Here is a 15,458-nt window from a genome sequence, read left to right as displayed (position 1 = left end):
ACTCTCCTAGTCCTCCTGCTATTCCACCTTTTCAGCCTGCTTTTCTGGATGCTTTTGCCTTAGCTTCCACTAGCCTGGACTCCCTACCTCCACCCCCTCTGAGAGCAGACTGTATAAAGTCCCTGAGACTGAGAAATTTCTCTAAGTGCTCTCCTGCTGATCAATCCACTATTTCCATTTCTACGAACAGGGCTTCCAAACTCCTGCTTTTCACTACTATCCTCCCAGCTGATGGACAGCAAGACCATGGAGAGGTTGGGAAAGAAAATTTATACTTCTGCCACTCTCTCATTTAGAGCCCCAAACTCATATGACCAAATACTCTTTGGCTTTCCTGGACAAAGCCACTAAAGATTTAGAAGACATCCCAGCCAAGGCCTTCCCGTCTTCACTGATCGTGCACTACTCTCTCAAGTGAATAGACATTCCCTGAGATGTAGCTGTGATGTAGCTGAAGCCTCAGTCAGGTCAGCTGCATCAGCTTCAGTACTGAGGTACTCATGGCTGCGACTACAGCCTCACCCAGATGACTTCAGGGCCAAGCTCTTGGACGCCCCTTTGGACCAGTCGGCACTTTTTTGTGCAAAGGTGGCTGACCTATTCAAATCCTTACAACAGAAGGGAAAAGAATTACATTCCTTGAAACATATCCTAGTCTCGCCTATTCCCAAGTTTCAGAGGAACTACCTGACTAAGACCCAATTTATCAGGAAATCTTCCAGGCCTGCAGTTCCCTGGTCTTGAAGACCCCCTAGAAGACAGCCTCCTCAGACTACGCCTTCTCAGTCTTCCAACCAAAGGCCCCCGTTTCCTGATGGGGCCGGTAGTGTCTGACTTCCTGCCAGAATTTCAGCCCCCCCCCCCAATCTACTCCCCTTTCTGCCAGTTTTTCTCTGTCTACCTGTGTGGTCTCTCATTGCAGAGAATATAGAAAACCACTGCAGTAAGCTGTGCTCAATAAATCCACAATCTGCAACAAAATACAAAAAAAAAAATACGTTCAATCAGTTTAATATAAAACAGTAAAATTAAAATGCAGCAAAGCTTTCGGGTTTCCCCTTCCTCGGTGCTATACTGACAGAATTAACCAACTCGGTTAAATAGTAACAAGAAATCATGTGACACAGCCAACCAACAGAAACAATACAATTAACAATCAATGCTATAAAGAATATGCAAACAAACTATTTGCATTCATTACAAAATTAAATACAAATTATATATTTTTTTAAACTAGGACAGGTTTCAAACTCACTGCATTTATACCAGTGTAAACAGCTGCTTGTAACCTTACTATCCAAGAGTATTTAGCATTCTCTAACAAATTGTTGGTCACCCCATATTCTTATGGATTATTTTGATGACCCTGGACTTAAGTGTTCATTGCTATTTTCAGCTATATGTTTAGCCAGTGCATTAGTATGTATATTTCTTTTAATTTTGGACTTGTGCTCTATAATATGGTCTTTTAATCTCCTGTTAGTTTTGCCTGCATAGAATGAAGCACATTTAATACGTGTAGCCAGATACATTGAGAGTTGTATTGCAGTTAGCACAACAGTCAGCTATAAACATGTTTAGTGTTCGGATGAACAAACGAATGCAACTACATCCTCACAACTGCACGTATAATGAGGGAAAGTACCTTTCCTATTTGTATTCGATTTAGCATTACTCTCATTTGATTTAAGATCTTTAAAGCACAATCTCTAAGATTCCTCATTCTTACAGTCAAAACAGGGTCCATCTGTGATTTTTCAATTCTGACATTGACAGTAAAATGTTCCAATTCTTTCATATGACATCCTCAACTTCTCTTGTCCTAATATTAAATGTTGTAACAATGGGCATAGCACAGCCTCCCCCCAGTCAACTACCCCTCCTCCATCAGGTTTTACAAACCCTGCTTCTTCAGGGCACGATGGAGCCAGTTCCAGCACAAGCAAAAAGAAAAGGGTTCTACTCCAGAATCTTTTTTGGTACCCAGAAAAGAAGGCCCATGGAGACAAATTCTAGACCTCTCGCCTCAACCCCTTCCTAAAAGTCCCTACTTTCAGGATGCTCACCCTACTTACTCTTTCCACTCTTCCTTCCAATGGTTTTCATGCTTATCTTCATATGCTTATAAAGACTGCTTTCAGTAGTTACCCGAGTTTCCTGGCAGGCCCATCTCACTTGCAGTTCTGTGCCTTGCCCTTTGGGCCTTGTACTGCACCCAGAATGTTTACAAAATGCCTCACTCCAGTCATCGCCTACTACAGGGGGAAAGGAAATCCAGTTATTCCCTTATCTAGATGACCTCCTAATCCAGGAAAAAGACTTTTCGCCACTCTTGGGACCTAGTTATCCTGGAGTCTCTGGGGTTCGCTGTCAACTTCCCAAGTACCACCTCAACCCCACACAGGGCATTGTCTTCCTGGGTTGCAGGATCAGGACAGACTTCATGAAGGTCTTTCTTCCCGCAGAAAAGGTGGTATCCTTCCAAAACTACCTTTCTGCTATACAATCAACAGAACTAACACAATTTGAGACTTCTAGGTTGCATGGCAGCTACCATTCTTATGTTGCCCCCTAGCAAGGCTGCACATGAGGAAATTTCATTGCTACCTCCGGTCGGTGTGGACCCAACACTCCCACCCTTTAGAGTTCAGGATCCCATTGCTCCCCTGCTTGCATCAGGAACTGAGATGGTGGGTGGCTCAGGAAGCCCAAGACCCAGGCTTGCCTCTGCAAACACCCTCTCCCTCCCAGACCATGTACACAGATGCCTCAGACCTGGGCTGGGTAGCAACTCTAGGAAAAAAGGAAGATGCAAGGCTTGTGGGCAGACTGACACAAACAAGACCCCATAAATGTGGGAGAAATGAGGGCCATTTTCCTTGCTCTACAAGCCTTCCAGCCATACCTAGAGCAGGACCTTCTAAAGATATTCAGACAACAGTCCTGTGGTATCTCGACAAGCAGGGAAAGGGACCAAATCCTACCTGCTCTGCAGGCTAGCTCTGCAGGTGTGGGAACTGGCTACCTCACAGGAGACCAGCCAGCCTACATCCCATCCCTGCACAACTCCCAGGCAGATTACCTAAGCAGAACCATTTCAAACAACCTCGAATGGATGCTGCAAAGATGTTTTCCCTGACCTGTGGTCCACAGGTGGGGTATTCCACAGACCTGTTCACCTCCTCCATAAACAGGCAGCTTCCTGGCTACTGCACCAGGACACCAGACCCAAAGCATTAGCAGCAGATGCTTTCTTGACAACCTGGAAGGGGAAATTCCTGTGTGCATTTCCCTCCTTTCCTCTGATACAAAGGGTCCTGCTGAAAATTCAGCAGGACTTTCCCAAAATCTTGCTGGTGATTCCCTACTGGCCAACACTGCACTGGTTCCCTCTTCCTGTCCAAGGGCAATTGCCACAAGTTACCCCCTTCAGTGGGCCTGCTCACATAGAACAAGGGGACTCCGATACACCCACAGTGGCAATCCATACACCTCACCCTGTGGCTGATAGGATTCTTATTCCCTTCAGGCACCTGTGTACCAAGGACATGCTCACTGTCCTGCAGGAGGCCAGGAAACCCAACACAAGGAAATCTTATCTCTGTAAATGGAAAAGGTTTTCCATTTGGTGTCACAAGACTGCTGGACTCGCTGGAAAGCGATATTCCTCTCATCCTGTCTTACCTGTTTGAACTAATGCAGACAGGTCTGTTATACTCCTGTCTGAAAGCACACGTCTATCTCTGCCTGCCTTCCTCTGGAGCCTCCCCTTGCATCCAGACTCCCCGCTAAACTGTTTCTGAAAGGGGTACTGCACCCGGAGACTGCCCGAGAAACAGTCTCCTCCCCCTGGGACCTTAACTATGTATTAGAAAAGCTCACACTAGCCCATTTAGAGCCAGCAGACAAAGCTCCCATAACATTTTGCACATAGAAAACTGTTTTATTGGTAGCTCTGACCTCAGCCAGAAGGGTCTGAGTTGCAAGCTCTTATGGCTACACCACCATTTTTAGTCTTCCACCTGGGTGAGTCTCTGGACTAACCAGTCATTCACTCTCAAAGTAGTGAGTAACCTATCCTTGAACCATACCATCCACTTGCGTACCTTCCCCAACCCGCAGGTGGATAGCGAGAGAGTACTTCATTCCCTAGACTTCCACAGACACCTTAGGTTTTATCTACGTAAAACCAAACTTTTTAGGGAATCTGACCAACTTTGTCTCCTTCCACCCCAGAGCCCCAGGGAAAGCTGTGAGCAAACAGACCATTTCGGCCTGGATCTCCAGGGCCATTTCTACTACCTACACCATGGAAAGACCTGGCAGAGCAATGTCAAAGCTCACTCCACCAGAGCAATGGCCTCTTCTGGAGCCTTTAAGGGGTTAGAAACTAACTTCATACTTGAGGCAGCGACTTGGTCCTCTGTGCACCTTCACCAAACACTACAAACTGGACCACATCTCCAGAGCTAGGGTGGGGTTTGCCAGGGCTGTCCTGCACGGATTCGTGGAACCATCATCTAGGCCATCTCCCAATCCTCGGTGAGCTTTGGCACTCACCCACATGTAGTATACTGCAACATTGGAGTAGAAGGACATAGGAAAGCTGTGTAAAATCTTGCCATAACTATAGATGTCCTCTTCCATGTTGCATTATTCCTTCCTTCCCACCTTGTCAGACTGCACTTGCTCTCCTGGGTGACACTGGGCAGGCTATGCCCTTACAGGACTGGCTCTGACTGGGGCCTTCCTTTCTTTTTCTTTTTTCTTTTTTTGTTCTGAGGCTGGTGCATGCAGACGTCACTTATCGCCCACGTACCTGCTGCCGCGTCAAACGTCCGCACCTAGAGGGACTGAAAATCTTTGGAAACCTGGCCAGATGAACTGAAGAGGAAGGGTAAACCCACATGTAGAATACTGCAACATGGAAGAGGGCATCTATGGTTATGGTAAGATTTTACACAACTTTCCTTTCTGGGAAAACTAACACTAGCCCCATTTAAGCCAGCTAGCATGGCTATGCTCCAAATGTGCACATGGAAGACTGTCCTGCTGGTGGCCATAACTTCCACTAGGAGAGTGTCAGAGTTGCAGGCCCTCATGCTGTTTCCCCTACACCACATTCCACAAGGATAGGGTGACACTATGCACTGACCCTTCTTTCATGCTTGAAGTGGTCAACAGACTGTCCTTAAACCAATCCATTCACCTTCTCCTCCCTGACTAACAGTAGTGAGAGGATTCTTCATTCTTTGGATGGTACACAGGCAACTTTGGTTCTACCTAGACAAAACAAAGTCCTTCAGAAAATCTAACCAACTGTTTCCTTCCACCCCAGCGCTCTGGGCAAGGCAGTCTCCAAACAATTTCTTGTTGGATTAGAAAATCCTTTTCCTTCTGCTACTCGCACCATGGCAAGCACTTACCCCAGGGGAGAGAGCTCACTCTACCAGAGGAATGACTGCTTCTAAAGCCTTACTCAAAGGGCTGGACACTGCATCCATTCTGGAAGCAGCCACCTGGTCCACAGTTCACACCTTCACCAAACCCTACAAGTTGAACCTTGTCTCTAGAGCCAGGGCAGGTTTTGCTAGAGCAATCCTGCAGGGCTTTCTAGAATTTTCCACTTCTACCTCCACCCTTCCCTCAGTTTAAGCTGTGGTACTCTCCCGCATTAAGAATACTGCAACATAGGAATAGAATGACATAGACTAGTTGTGTAAAATCTTACCATAACCACAGATGTCCTTCTCTTCCATATTGCAGTATTCCTTCTCTCCATCCCCCTGTAATTTCTTTGGCCTATGGGGCGTACCTCTTGGGCACTAGGAAGCTCTACTCTAGACCAAGAGCAGACTAGCCAGCATATGACACTTCTGGCTGACATCACTAGCAACTGTCTGACCATGTTCTGAGGTCTGTGTGAGCAGATGTCACATTTAAGTTACCTGGTTTATGGCCCTACATGTGACATTCCACGCACCTACAGCAACCAGGCCTAAGCTTTTTTATAGGAGTCGCCGTTTGGGTCGTCTGAGGTGGGGAATCCCACACTAAGAATACTGCCCCATGGACGAGAAGGACATTTATGGTTATGGTAAGAGTTTACACAACTATTCTTCCCCATCCTTTGCTTGTTTCCCAGTGGAAGTATCATCCATTGTCTTCGGGTGCATGTTATCCGACTCCTCTAGCGAGACCCTTAGTGTGTTCAGTTTGTGCCTTTTCATGAGTAGAAAACAGTCGTCAGTCTTCAGAGCACAAGAGTCCCTTCTCATTATGTTGTCTGCTTTTAGGTGTGGGAATCATTTTCAGTAGATTTTCACCAGCAGAGGTGGTCTGTTTTGCTCATCTCTTGATGCCATAACCAGAAGTACTTCATGGGAGAATGGCTGCATAGAGGGCATGTACATCCCACTTTACTATACCCATTTAGGGGATTACATTTTGTCCTCCAAATGATGACTTTTGTCTTTGACCTAGTTGCCAAAACTCTATGCAGAAAATTCCCCCTCATCCTTGTGCAGCTTTCCATAGTCTAATGAACTCTAGTATTACTTGTCACTAGAAAAATTAGGCATCTTGGGTAGACAATGCTTTAGGTACAGAAATACCTCATCGGTATGGCAGTATGCTATACTAATTTACATGTCAAGAATTTTATAACCTTTTACAGGTGTTTTGACAAAATTGCTATCTTTTCTGTTTGTTACACAAACCCATGTACGGTATGTCTTGCAGTTTGTCTAGAATGGATTTAATTTTTCTGTACAGAATGTGTAAATCCAGAGTTCATTTTGTGTTGAATTCTGCCGCCTCTCTTCTATTGCATCACCATTCTAAAACAGAGCACAAGAGCATATTGTAGACTAGGTGTCATGCTAGTTTGCAGGAGTGGTATTATGAAATCTTCAAAAGTGGTGGCATGTAATTAGTGAATTGAGCAGTTTGGATATAGTAATCAAAATGTTCATGTAAAACATTTTAAATGTATTGCTCTTCATTTGCTGTGCTTCAGCTGAGTACGTACTGAGATTTATTCATTGCTAAACTTTGATATCTAGCTCAGATTTGTACAAATTTTGTTGCTTTAGTACGAACTCTGATGTGCAAGAGGTAGTCTAAGTGCATAGTTAAGAATGGTTGTTTAATGCCTCTGTCCATTGACAATAGACTATGGAGCCTAGCAGCTAGGCTGTAGCTGGACTAGCTCTATCAAGACAAGTTTCCATGCTAGTAAGAAACGTCTGAATTTTGTTTTTGAGCCTTTGTGTTTAAATGCATATGCACAGTTTATTTTTTTCTTCTTGCAGCTTATACAGAAGGGAACAAAGTTAGTGCTGGAGCAAGTAGTGACTTCTATTGCCTCGGTAGCTGACACAGCTGAGGAGAAGTTTGTTCCTTACTACGATCTCTTCATGCCATCACTGAAGCATATTGTAGAGAATGCTGTACAGAAAGAGCTTCGACTATTGAGAGGAAAGACTATAGAGTGCATCAGCTTAATTGGTTTGGCAGTTGGAAAGGACAAGGTAAGCATAGCTAAAAATTAATGGTTTGTTTTTATTAGCAGGAGTTTGTAGTTAACAGTATCTGGTGAAATTAAATGTTTTTCCCCAAAAGCTTTACTGACCTTGACTCCAGTAAAACTTGCTGGGCGGTACTGTTCATTACTGGCACATTTCACTGGTACTGTAATAGAACTTGAAAGTATGTGTAGTTTCTTGGGCGTGGTGTAACTCAACTTGCCTGTAGCTAGCTGGCCTCATCTTTTCTTCCCTCCCTCTACCTCACTCATCCTCTTTGGTGTGCACTTAATTATTGTAGGCTATTGCTTGGGTCTGTTGCCCTTTCTTTGAAGTAATATTTCCTTGCATCTGTTTTGAGCAGTCACCCTGCCGGTAATATTGCCTCCTGCTTTCAGCATCGGTCTGAATCATTCCTTCCACTTGCCCTGTTGTGTACTTTTCACGTCGTATACATCTTTGTGTCTTCTCTGGAGTGTTTCCTTCTAAGTGCCTTATTACATTGATCCTTTTGTTCATTAGTGTTTTAACTATTGTATATTCTGTTAGCCTAATTGTTAGTAGGACCACTGGAACTGGACACAGCACTTGAGATGCAGTCAGTCTTACAGTGAAATGCTGAATTCAAAATCTCTAGAATCTGTTCCTTGGCTATGCATCCTAGCTCTGTCATTGGCCTTTTTAACTGCAGTGCATGATTCATCAATAGTAAAGATCCTTTGTTTTGTGCCCTTCATAATAGGACTGTTCATAGATCACGTGGATGCCCCCCAAACCCAAGACTGATGTGCTCTGCAACTTTTTTTTTTTAGTTCGCATTAATTTCCAGCTATCTCCCCAGCCATCCTGTTGGGTGTCGGGTTTTTGCTGTGGACTGGCCTACATCCAACCATGCACACATGCCTTCTGGCACTTTACCTGTCCAACCAAGAAAATATGTGGACAAGTCCAAAAAAAAAGTCTAGACAAGCTAAGAAAAAGGGAGATTAGGCCTCTGTACTCCAGCAATTGAGCTGTCAGTGTCTGCCAAAGACTAGCACCTGTGGTGGAGTCTAAGATGACTTTTAAGCAAATCTACAGTGGACACTTCCTTATGGGTACTGCTAAACTAGTGAGTATGGCAAATGTATATTAGTACATGAGAAGGTACATCATTATCTGTTGGTAAGGTATATTGCATTTAATGGCATAGCTGATACTGAAAATTCCTCCTTTAATTTGCTGTAAAAGGGCTATAAGCATTTGATTAATACCCATGAGATTTTTAATGGTTGATGTAGACATTTGGCTTATTTGCAAGGTACGGTGAGACATTACAAATCCAGCATTGGGTAACCAGATAGCCTTTTTTGAAATGAAGACTAGTATTGTCAAGACTGGTCTGTTGCACATTGCCTTGTCTTAATTTAAACATGCCTTCCAACAGGTTTGCTAGTAACTGCTTATTAAATTGATTACATTTTTAGAAGATGTGTTTAACTCAAATGGAGTAAGTGTGGGTGTCCATAGTTTTACAAAGGTTTGTGATGCTTGCATGGAAGCAATGCAAGCTGTGAATAGGATTTGCGAATTTGGTATGAAATGTTGATAGGTTTGTGGCGGCACAGTTTGCATGTAGGCAGATGACCTAGGGCTTCCTAAAAATCAATAGGAATGTGTGATAGTTTATATTATGACTGTTTAATTTTTAACATATGGGTCCTCTTGAGATAGTTGCGCAGCATTGCTTTTGTGTGATTATCTGATGCAAGGAATACCAAGTTTGAAGATGAGCAAGTACAATCATTCAGAATTTTAAAGGTCTAAATGTTTAACGTGACGAAAGTTAGACATGTATAGCAGTGATATTGGTTGAGGGTCATAAGACTAACTATGTGCTTGAAATGATTCTGAAAAGGTGAGATACATTCTGAAATTGGTCAGACTATGTGGTTAGCATACTTTGAGATTAGAACACATGGATTGGAATATGATTGTTCCAAATTGTAAATATTACAGTAGTGAATATGAAAAGCTGGAGGGAACTGTTTTGAGATGCATACATGTATGCAGGTTAAGATTGGGCTGAACTGATTAAGATTGGTATCCATTGTATGCATTGATTTAACAACATTTTGGTGGTCCTGTAATTGTAATAAATCTTGGCTTTTGTTACAAAACAGAATACTTGCTGAGAGGGAATTTACATTCAAGGCTAGCTGTGCTGGATACTTGCACTTTGCTGGAAGGATGTGCAAGTTCATAATCTTAACTGCCTCATTAATGTAACAGTATTGAGTTAATGCTTGCTGTGTCTCTTCTGGTTACTTTAATGGGAAGGCTTGATACAGTTGATGGAAGAAAGCTAGCAAATTAATTCTGTTGGCAGCCAAGCTCATGGCAAACTTGGATGATGGGCAGTTACTGATTCTGTATGGCTATGTAATGTGATGAGTGGTGTGTGGCCCAAAGGCTGATTAGAGTGTTAAGGATGCTTTTCATATTTAACTTGGGGGGGGGAATTTTACCACTGCACCACGTGTACGCCTTGCTGTAGTGTCATTATTACAGTGGAAATAATTTTATAGAAGAGCGTAATTACATTATAGCCATCTTTTCAGGGATGCATCCCTGTTGATTAAACATCACTGTTCTCTTGTCTTGGTTATTGACTCTTTAACCTTGGCATAATTGGCTTTCATGAATGTATTTCCACATTCCCCTGATTATAAAATTGCCAAAATGTCTTGTACGTATGTTGGATCTCAACAATTCGCCAGTTTGTTGCCCAAGTAGTGTAACATTTTTATGCTGTGGAGTTATCAAACATTGCTTAACATCAGCCTTTCTAAACTCGTGTATATTATCCAAATACTTTTTCCCTGTAGCACTCAGCATTTGCTCTTCTTCCTGCTGTGATTCCCTTTGTTCTCCAGTGCTTCTACACTGTTTTTAAACTTGCATTGTATCCCATTGACTACCTATCCTTTGGAAAAAGTCTCCCTACCAGCACTCAAAGGAAATTAAATAAATGGGTAATGGAAATTATTTAACAGGCAAGTAAGAAAACACTTGTATTTTTGTTTTAATTTGTATCATTGCACCTTTTTTGGTTTTTAATGCATGATCTGAAAGTTATTGGATGTCAGAACTTTCAAAGCTCTTTAATTTCTTTCCAGCCTAGTCCAGTTACTGTACCTTGAAGCATAGCATGTAAATTGAGTTGGTTCACAGGGGCTTATAGATTTGCTTTGTATGGCATATAGCAGCTTTGGAGAAGAACATCACCATAAAACCTTGTGGAATGGGAGGGGGGGGCAAAGTTGCCTGAGAATTTAGTGCAAAGATAACCTGATGTGCGTGGCTTTGGTCCTACTGCTGTTGAGGATTGTCCTCTTACAAATCCTTTGTTTGGTAAGTATGTATAATTCATCTGTGATCTGCCACAAATGAATGTTGCATTATTTATTTTCCAACAGTTTATGCAAGACGCTTCTGATGTAATGCAGCTGTTACTGAAGACCCAAACGGATTTCAGTGATTTGGAAGATGATGATCCCCAGGTAATGTGTTTTTGAAATAATTTATTGCTGTTTGAGGAAAGTTTTTTAGTTTTTGAGTGGATAAGCTGCAAAACAGATTGAAGTGCTGCCCGTCAAATGTGAAACGTAGCAAAGTCTTTTTTTTTTTTTTTTTCAACTGGATGTCTTCAAATGCGTTTCTTCCTTGTGTTTTAAATGTAACATCTTGTGACATGTCTAGGCTTTTGCATGTGGTGGTCTTTTACATTGTAATAGCCATTCTCGTCTGATAGTGTCCATCACTGTTCCTAATCTTGCCTTTTCAATTTTTGCAACCTTTTATATTTGTTGGACAAGGTCCACTGACTAATAGGCAGGGCTTCTTGGCTGAAGAACAGTAGCATTAAGTGATGGGGTGGTATTAGGATATCCGGCATCCGTTGCTGCATAACTATTGAGGAATGCCTTTGATGTTAATCGTGTTACACTGCTGCAATCATTACACTTGGGTTATCCTGCCGTCAGGCGGTCCCACAGTCGGCCAGAGTTCCAAAGTCTTGGTCTGGCGTCTGTTGCTGTCGCTTCTTCCCTGACGTCAGTGCGCCAGAGGTATGCAAGATGCATCCGACGCCATTTTCTTCAGTCTTTCTTGCCGCGCGGTGCCCGAAGCAAAAGCAGTTCGCAATTGCCAGTCGGCCGACTCCTGAGATTTTCGAAGTCTAATTTCAGATCCGAAGTCTTCAATAAAGCTAAGTACCCCGTTGGGGAAACTTTTTTCTTGCCTCAGACCGATGTCAGAAAAAAGTTAATTGTATTTCTTGTGGGAAGCAAATACCTCATAAGGACTTCCACTCTTACTGTATTCCATGCCTAGGCCCTGATCACGACGTGACTAGTTGTCGGTTTTGTGCTAGATTTAACAAACGCACTATAAAAACGACGTTTTGATTTTGCTTTGCACTCCTTTGGCCCGAAGGTTCAATTATACAATGCCGTCGGAGCAACCGACCGCAATTCATAAAAAAAACGCAAAGACAAGGATAAAGACAAGCATCCGAGGTCCAAAACCGACGAAGCCTCTTCTAGGCCAGTCACCGGTTCTCAGTGAGGCGCTTTTGCAGCCCCTGACACCCGCTACCTCAGAGCCACAGGCTGCCTCCGACTCCCACGTGGAGACAACTAGGCCTCTGGAAACTCGTGGTATTGGGCCTACGGAAACTAATCCCTCAGATGGGTCCGGAGCCGCTGAGCAGGCATCGCCTTCTGAGGGTGTTTTCAAACCTTCATAATTTACTATTAAAGCAACAGCCAAGACAAAAACACCATTAAAGACAAAGAAACAAGTACAGCATTCTCCAGGACAGTCCTCCATGCCTAAGAAACAGATGCTCAAAATGGCCGAAGACCTCATTACTCTAATCAGGGGTTCCCATCCCCCTCCTGAGAAAAGGCGTAGGCAGGATACAGACTGATTCCTCTGATCAGGTTTCGATTTCCTCTGATCCCTCTTCAGACCAAGGATACTCTCTACCCCTATGAGGACTCTGATGCTGAAGAATCTATCCATTCAGCCTCTTCTCCTGAGGATTACTCTTTTGGGAAAACTTTACATACCATGAGGGAGCATTTACATTGGGAAAGTCAAGATTATTCAGAATCCAAGAAAAGGCTCGGACTTTCTTTTACTGCCTCGGCACAGGTCCCTTGCTATTCCGCCTGTGTTAGATATTGTGGATGATGTGTTCTCTGAATCCAGCTTATCTCCTGATTCTTTGCCCCCTGCTCCAGCCAAGCCAGATAGGTATTATAGACTCCCTGACTCTCAAGTTTCTTTATAAAAACCCTTCTGCTGACCCAGAAACCATTTCCCAGGGTCCCAAAGGGGTTAAGGCTTCCATTGCAAAAAATCCAGTCCCCTCTGACAGAGATTCCAGAGCATTGGATAGATGGGGGAAGAAAGTTTACACTTCTGCAACTTTAGCAGTAAGGGCCTTAAATTGCCAGTTTCACATGCTTAAGTACCAACAATATTTAATGGCTCAGTTAAAACAGAAAATGCTTACAAGCTCAGAAGCTCCTGACTATAAATAAATGCAGGATTTATTGCATGCAATTGAACAGGTGGGAAAACCTACTCTGCAATGTGGATTTGATTCTTTAGAGGCCTCTTGTAGAGCCGCATTTACAGCTTCTGTGATTCGAAGACATACTTGGTTAAAAGAACAGAGTTTACCTGACCATGTTAAAGCAAAATTATTGGATGCTCTTTTAGAGCATGATACCTTGTTTGGTGTTAAGGCAGAAGAGTTGTTAAAGAAAATGGGGGATAAAGCTAAATATATGCAAACGGTCAAAGATTTCTTACAGGTACAGCCACCTCGATTTAGCAGAAATTGGCCAACAAAGAATTGGTCCTTTCCAGTGTCAGACAGGCCACAGAGAGGCATATACAGATGCCCAAGAGGCAGATCTCAACCCCAAGGCTCTTACAGACGACAGTGGGGTACCTCAACCCCAAAAGGAGGAGAGGACAAGTCTCAACCTTACAGGAAACAGTCCCAATGACTCCCCCCTTCATATGCCTAGCACTTCCCTTTTGGCAGCCCCCTTAGGGGGGAAACTAGCACTTTTTTCTCAAAATTGGCAAACAATCACCCAAGACAAATGGGTTCTGAATATTGCGCCTCAAGGATACAAGTTCCACTTTCACACTTTACCAATGCTAAAGGGAATGCCAAACCTGCCACAAAATCAGTGGGCAGAGGCTCAAACAAATTTCAGCCCTCATGGACATGAGAGCTATTCAAAAAGCACCACAGCAAGAACAAGCTCAAGGATTTTACTCAAGACTCTTCCTGGTCCCCAGAAAGGACAAGGCCTGGAGAACCCATACTAGACTTTTCAATTCTAAATACTTGATGTTCTGAAATTCAAAATGTTGACACTACAGCAGCTTCTTCCCATGCTGGGCAAGAAGGCTTGGCTTGTTACCCTGGACCTCAGAGGCATACCTGCATGTCCCTATCAGACAAGATTGCAGAAGATACCTCAGATTCAAAGCTGGTACAATGCACTACCAATTCTCTGCACTGCCCTTTGGCTTATCTACTGCGCCCAGGGTCTTTACAAAGTGCCTGGCACCAGTAATTGCATTTTGCAGACAAAAAGGAATTCAAATACATCCATACCTGGACGACTGTCTCATTCAAGCAGAGAAAAAGGACATTCTTCTAAACCATCTGGCGTTTGTAAAAAGGCTGCTAATTTCTCTAGGGTACACAGTAAACGAAAAGAAGTCAAAACTAGTGCCCTTTACAATAAGACAAGAAATGAATCTGCCCAAATCATATTTAACTATTTTGAGGAAGATCAAAGAACTCTCTAAGTTACTTTGATGACTTTAAAATTAAAGATGAGGAAATAACAAAATGTTTCAATTTGTGGCAAACTCTTCAACAAGATGTCAAATTTATAGCAGCCACTAATAAACTAATAAAGGATCTTAAATTTCAGAATACAGTTCTTATGTCAAAATATTGGAGGGATAAACTGCCACTTACAGAAGAAAAGCAGTTTCTGAAGTCAATTTAACAACGAAATCAATATCTTTTCAAAAATTAATGTATACTCAACTTATGATTTTTAATAACGCCTATTATACACACCTCAGATTGCACAAGTTTAATCCTAAAAAATCTCCAAACTGCCCATATTGTACAGATCAAGCAGCAGATCTTCATATGTTCTGGAGTTGTAAATGTATTTATAAACTTTGGAATTCCTTAAAATTCCAACTTCAAAAGATGGGATATCAAAGTTCAACACTTTCATGGGAATTCATGATATTACATATTCCTCCAAAACAATTTCCTAGATCCCAAATCACTATATTTATTAATATTTTTTTATTAATGAAACTTTAGTTACAAACTGGTTAAATCCATCTCAAACGTCATGGGACAATTTTAGGACTTTAGCAATAAGACACGTACTAGCCCACAAACTACTTTTGAAGGATCATAATAAAAATATCAATAATCCAAAGATATGGGAGCAAATTTTTAATATCATATTGGCATAATATATAGAGATCGAGTGTAGTGCGAGACATATATATTCTTTAGGGGAAAAGTTGTTAAGTAAAAGATTGAGATATCTGATCTATTTATAATTCTTTTCATATGTTTTTGTACAATCTGATGTTACATTTGGAAGCATTCATGTAAATATTGTATATATGTTTTTGTGATTGTATTAGACATAATAGCTAGAACGTATTAATATTTTTGTTTAAGTTTGTATGGAAAATGTTAAAACAAAGACTTATTATTGAAAAAAAAAAAAATAGTGCCCTCACAGCAGATAATATTCCTGGATGCCAGCTTGGATACAACGGCCCAGATGGCTTATCTCACGCCAGACAAACAAGGAC

General features: G+C 42.3%; 1 protein-coding gene across 1 annotated transcript in view; it reads left to right on the top strand.

Moving 5' to 3' along the window:
- IPO5 (importin 5) overlaps positions 1 to 15,458 on the top strand; it is a 1,405,185-nt gene that overhangs the window by 887,077 nt on the left and 502,650 nt on the right. Inside the window, exons 14-15 of the mRNA XM_044071309.1 lie at positions 7,314 to 7,532; positions 10,985 to 11,068. Coding sequence (XP_043927244.1) covers positions 7,314 to 7,532; positions 10,985 to 11,068 — 303 coding nt within the window. The remainder of the gene's footprint in view (positions 1 to 7,313; positions 7,533 to 10,984; positions 11,069 to 15,458) is intronic.

Source organism: Protopterus annectens, chromosome 5.part0 (genome assembly GCF_019279795.1).
Source record: "Protopterus annectens isolate FY-2018-M chromosome 5.part0, PAN1.0, whole genome shotgun sequence".
NCBI classification, from domain to species: Eukaryota; Metazoa; Chordata; order Ceratodontiformes; family Protopteridae; genus Protopterus; species Protopterus annectens.
Note: the sequence above shows the minus strand (reverse complement) of the source record. Positions and strands in the feature narration are given on the sequence as shown.